At 42.1% G+C, this 5,818-nt stretch overlaps 1 protein-coding gene across 1 annotated transcript in view; it reads left to right on the top strand.

The window, feature by feature from the left end:
• Positions 1-667: 667 nt before the first annotated feature.
• ENTPD4 (ectonucleoside triphosphate diphosphohydrolase 4) overlaps positions 668-5,818 on the top strand; it is a gene marked incomplete at its 5' end in the record, with an annotated part of 18,910 nt that continues 13,759 nt past the window's right edge. The window contains 1 exon segment of the mRNA XM_072402896.1: positions 668-873. Coding sequence (XP_072258997.1) covers positions 668-873 — 206 coding nt within the window.

Raw genomic sequence — 5,818 nt, 5'->3', positions numbered from 1 at the left:
TTTTTTACAAAACATGGGAGGGGGTGTTCTTGAGCTGTCATGGTATCCCTTTTCTCAGCCAATCAATGGAGGCAAGTTCACTGCACCCACAGCCCTAGAGTAGTTGTAGCACTAGCTATGTACACATGTGGGTGCAGAACCCATGCTACAGCTCTGCTAGGACCATGGGATCAATCACTGGTCCATTTAGACGCAGTCTAAAAATACAGAGGCGGTTTCCATATTAAGAAAGCAGCAACAAGTGTTGATTTCTAGCCGATATGCTGCAGGAATGCCATTCAGATGCTGATGATAACAATGCAGGTTAATGGGTTTATGCATCACCCAATGCACCCTTCTATCACTGACTGCACTGCTATCATTGTTTTACTGCTTGTATCGCTGCTTTTTATCACTTGGAGTCACAGGCTGCACTTCACTTTTTTTTTTGAGTATTGCACTCTGAATTCCTGCTGTATTTATGATGGTTTTAAAAAATCATTCTTATAGTTTTCACCAAGAGATTAGTTTGCTCCCAAAGTGCCACTGCAGCCCTTGTACACCTTCCCAGCCAGCACTGCCTGAAATTGGTTCCAAAATCCTCCATGTGTAGCATACAGTGATTGTATCTGTGTAAGCTGTAAGAATATTGGATGCCAATCATAACTCCTCTTCTGTCTACCTTCAGGTACCTGGCTCACGTTACTGACATTGAAGCTACTGACACCAACAACCCCAATCTTAATTATGGTGTGGTGGTGGACTGCGGAAGCAGCGGCTCTCGTATATTTGTGTATTGCTGGCCTCGTCATAACGGAAATCCACACGACTTGCTGGATATCAAACAAATGAGAGACCAGAACAGGAAGACCGTTGTGATGAAGATCAAACCAGGTAAAAGGAGGGAGATGGAAGATGTGTTTAGTGATCTCCCCGGCCCCTTTTAGCTGGGTACACCACTCGGCACTTTTCAGCAACCACCCGGCTGTTTTTAGGTGTTACTGATGAGCTGGGTCACAATACGGGCTGACACCAATCTAAAATTTCTTCCCACCCAACTTTAAAAACATTCTGGGCACTGGTGTGTATGGGAAGAAATCCTGTGGGGGTCTGCACATGTGTGCATGTTATCGTAATTTTTTTGCAATTTGTTTGCAGGAAAAGAGGAGATGGACAGAGAGGACAGGGTTGTTTTTTTGCAAAATGAATTTAACTGAGCTTAATAGTGTACAGAGTAAAAGACCCTCCTTCTTCCATAGTTTGGTGGAAAGGTTAATACTTTAGGTAAGCTATGTAATAAGCCCCCAAACAATGGTGAGTTAGCTGGCTGGCTAGACACAGTTTCACTGCTGTACTAATTAAGTCACAAACTGTTGGGAAAATAGCATAAATCTAGGGTGAGGGAGAGGTCTCAAACCTGACGCAATTCGCTGGCTGGGCTTCTTTAGGGGAAATTGCGAGAGCCAACAAGCAAATACCTGATGTTGAGGTAAGTTATCGTGAATATGGTGGGGTGGTTTTATTTCCTTTTATGATTGTACCATAGTTTCTAATAAACCAGCAATGGAATTATAACTCCACTGACCATTGAGAAACTTTTATCTATCAGGCTTGCCAACTTCAGTAACAGACCTGAGCACTACTGTGCAATCATAAAAGCTTCTGGATGACATGACTTTACAGTGCAAAGCCTCTGCTATCATTAAATTACAGTGTGGTATAAATAGGAAAAATCACCTAACTCCTTATTGCGGATGTAGTTATTATTAAACTTTATATAGTGCCAACATGTTACGCAGTGTTGTACAATAAATAGGGGTTGCAAGTGACCGATTGACACAGGAGGAGGAGAGGACCCAGCCCAGATGGGCTTACAATATAAAAGTTATCCTCCCTTCCCTGGTCCCAAAATGTCATCTGTGTAAAGATAACTCCCATGCACATTTGGGTCATGGATAGAGGGAGAGCTGTACCTACCATCCATGCAGCTGTCATCCAGAAGCTTCCTCCTTTCATGTGAGGATAGAAGGTTTGCTAAATAAACAAAGTGAGTGCAGCAAATATCATGTTGTTGTAATCCTTTAATAGAGCTCAGAAGAAAATGAACATTTTATCATTTTTATATTTAAACTTGATTCTGTTCTTAGAAGTTATAGTGTGGCACATCTAGAGCACAGGGAACATTTTGCTGTACTTCCACTCTAAAAGATGGCTGAGGTTAGCTTTAAGCATCATATAAAATAGATTCATCTTTAAAATGTAAAGCTTTAAATACTCTAAGGATCAGGAGGTGATTTTTTTTTAGGTGCATATGTCTTGGGCTGCTTACACACGCTCAGATATTGACTCTGGAAACAATCCTTTAAAAGAGCGACAGATGAACGAACGAGAGCTGTACACAGAGCTGTTCTATGGAGAGGGCAGAAGAGCTTCCTATCTATTGAGATTGTTCATCGTCTCTTGTTTACGGGTCCATGAACGACATTATGTGACCTTTACATGACTTATGTGACCTTTACCAGATTCTCGCCTGAGACTAGCGCAAATCATCTGACGTGTGTACAGAACCTTACAATAAGGCTGCCCTGATAATGTACCCATAGATCTATTGTTACCCCAGGGTAGAATATTGGCAGTAGTGAATAACAGTAGTGTTGTTTACTAGCACTTTCAGAAATAAAAATACAACCAAAGAAAACATGACAACTTTCATCTTACTCTTACCACGAGTAATTTGATCATTCACATTTTGAGCGTTTTTACCTGCTGTGTGAAAACATTGCGGGTCTGCAGGTAGCAAGCCTCTGAATTATTCCAGGCTGTTGTAATACTGTCTGTTCACCACAAGATGGCAGTAATGCCTGAATATTATCTGTGCGCCTTCGCGGATTAGAAATGCTGCAAGGAGTTTTGTTTCATCTATTCTGTGTATTGTATATAATGCGGCAAGTGAAAAAAGATGGCATAAAAACACATGATGGTAAATTCACTTATTCCCTAGCCACCCGTCACATTGTACAAAGTATGAGGCTAAACTTTTCCTGTCTTTGTAAGCTTTCTTTGCTGTAGTTTGGCACCAGCAGGAATTTGCCTTTCTCTATATTTCAGCATTGTGGGATATGTAATCCATGAGATATATGGGATATCCCTACAAATTCCAAGCTTCAAAGTATGGTGTGCACCTACCACCTTCCATAAGGCAGTGTGTGGCTCTAAACCATTTGTTAGTTCTGGATCAACGCCATGCATAGGCGTTCCCACTCTGTGCAAATACTGGCCGTGAGAAAGTCAATATTTGCAGAATATTATCATCATCAGTGACACGCTGGTGTTATTATGTAACCTAGAGCCCTGTGAAAAAGTAAGTGCACCCCATGGACATTACTGTTATCCTATTTCAACAAACGTACATGCTAATGATTACGGCCTCATTAGGGAGTAACTGGTGAACCCGTCTTATATCTTCCTCCCCCTTAGATATGGAGGGTCTGTGGAGGTCTCTGTTCTATTCATGTGTGAAGTTTCCTCATGCAAAGATCAGTGGGGCTCCTTTAGCCCCTCAGAAAGAAGGTTATGGATGACTTTGAGGGGTTTCAAAAGATTTCAAAATCAATTTATTTCTATGTAAGAAATTCTACAAGCTGTGTTGGTTTCAAACAGTGGTTAGTTTATCCCAGACTGACCAGCCCAGTAATGCAACCCAAGAGCTGACTATTACAAAGAGAACCTCAGAATTACATTACGCGATCTGCAGGTGCACCACCCGGCACTTTTCAGTAATCACACAGCTGTTTTTGGCTGTTACTGATGAGTTGGGTCACAAAACAATGGCCCCCCCCCACAGCTTCTTCCCACCCGGCTTAAAAACATTTCTTGGTTTAACACAGTTTGCCATGGAAAATATAGGCAGAAAGCCGACTTTCTGACATAATGTGCTGGGCACTGATGAATCAAAGAGTTACCCACAGTAACTGTATTACTATTGTTATACATTATTTATATAGTGCCAACATATTACACAGCGCTGTACAAACTCCATCGTCATGTCACTAGCTGTCCCTCAAAGTGGCTCACAACAGGAACGTGGACCTATTACATGTGTTTGGGAACTGTAGACATATTTTGTGCAAAACTACAGACATTCAGAAAAACCTCAGACCAACTGTGAAGCATGAAGATGGCACTCATGACATGACTCATGCTTGATGAGAATGTGAGGCCATCTAACCAAAAAGCAAAATAGATTTTTCATCACCATAATTATCCTTAGCATTCTACTAATCCACTAAAAAAGTCACAAGATGAAGAAATGGAGGGCTATGACTTGGATTGGTCAAAGCCATGGCTGGAAACCCATTGTAAGCAACGGAAGCTTTCATGGAACAGTGATCAGGCACCTGGAGCAAGTTGTGCAAAATGTCTAAAAAGTATTTTTTTCCAAAATGGAGAAACACCAGCTTCTAGGGCTCAGGGTATACTTAGTACATTAAATAGGGGTTGCAAATGACAGATATTTTTTTTTATTTTGTTCAGCCACCAATGCCGCGTTTTTTGGCTCTTTAATGATCAGAGCCGTGATTACATATATAATACAGCAGTGGTTCGGCGTATTGCCAGGCACCGTACAGCACTGGCATATGGCTGCCATCTGGCTGGGGGTGTTTTGCTTCAATGCCGCCATGCTGGAGGGCTCATTGATGGCTCCCATCTTCCTGACGTCACATTCCTTTGTTCTGCACGCAGAGTTAGCACTTATTATTATTATACAGTATTTATATAGCGCCAACATATTACACAGCACTGTACATTAAATAGGGGTTGCAAATGACAGACGGATACAGACAGTGACACAGGAGGAGGGGAGGACCCCGCCCTGAAGAGCTAAGTCAGTTTTAGCAATTCTCTCTGTATATGAAGTTTCTGTAATTCGAAGATCCATTGTGCATTTGTCTCCTCCGGCCGCTCTCCAGTCCCCGCATGAAATGTGGACAGAGTGAGGAGTTCTGTGTATGAAAGCTGTACAGGTCTCCAGGAGTTCTCTTTCATCTTCACAACATTCCTCAAACACGCCTGACTAACCCTAAGGAATCCTAATTCCACCTCACGTTCCTGACAGGTGACCCTGGGGGCCCCATTACATGACCCCCTTTACAAAGCTGAGCCTAATGTGTCCTTATTAATGTCAATGACTTCTGCAACAAATGCAATGTCAGGAATGTTACTTCAATAGACTAAATAAACCATTAGGAAGACCAGACCTCGTGTATCCCAATGTATAATATGGATGGCTGGTTTGTTTGCAATGCTCACTTTTAAAGGTTTATCCAATTATTGTTATTAATAAACCGGGTTTATATAGCGCCATATTTACATTACACAACGCTGTATATTAAATATGGCTTACAAATGACAGACAGATACAGACAGTGACACAAGAGGAGTGGACTCTGTCCTCAAGAGCTTACAATCTAAGGGGTGGAGGAAGCAATGAAACGGTGCCACATGCACTGGGCATTTAAAGCAAACCTGAACTGAGAACTTAAAAACCCACCAAAAGATTTTATTTGATAAAAGAGGAATGCAATGTTTCTCTTATCTAATAACAAACTCCTTGGCTCCTGGTGGCTTTTTGGTAGGTAGGTGGCACAAGAGCTGTGGAGGGATTTGTGTATTGGTTAGGTAGGGTAGAAAGGCTGTGTATGGGGTAGGTAGGTGGTAAGGCTGTGTATGGGGTAGGTAGGTGGGAAGGCTGTGTATGGGGTAGGTAGGTGGTAAGGCTGTGTATGGGGTAGGTAGGTGGGAAGGCTGTGTATGGGGTAGGTAGGTGGTAAGGCTGTGT

This window comes from Pyxicephalus adspersus, chromosome 2, assembly GCF_032062135.1.
Source record: "Pyxicephalus adspersus chromosome 2, UCB_Pads_2.0, whole genome shotgun sequence".
Lineage (NCBI taxonomy): Eukaryota > Metazoa > Chordata > Amphibia > Anura > Pyxicephalidae > Pyxicephalus > Pyxicephalus adspersus.
The sequence above is the reverse complement of the archived record's forward strand: the minus strand, read 5'-3'. Positions and strand labels throughout refer to the sequence as shown.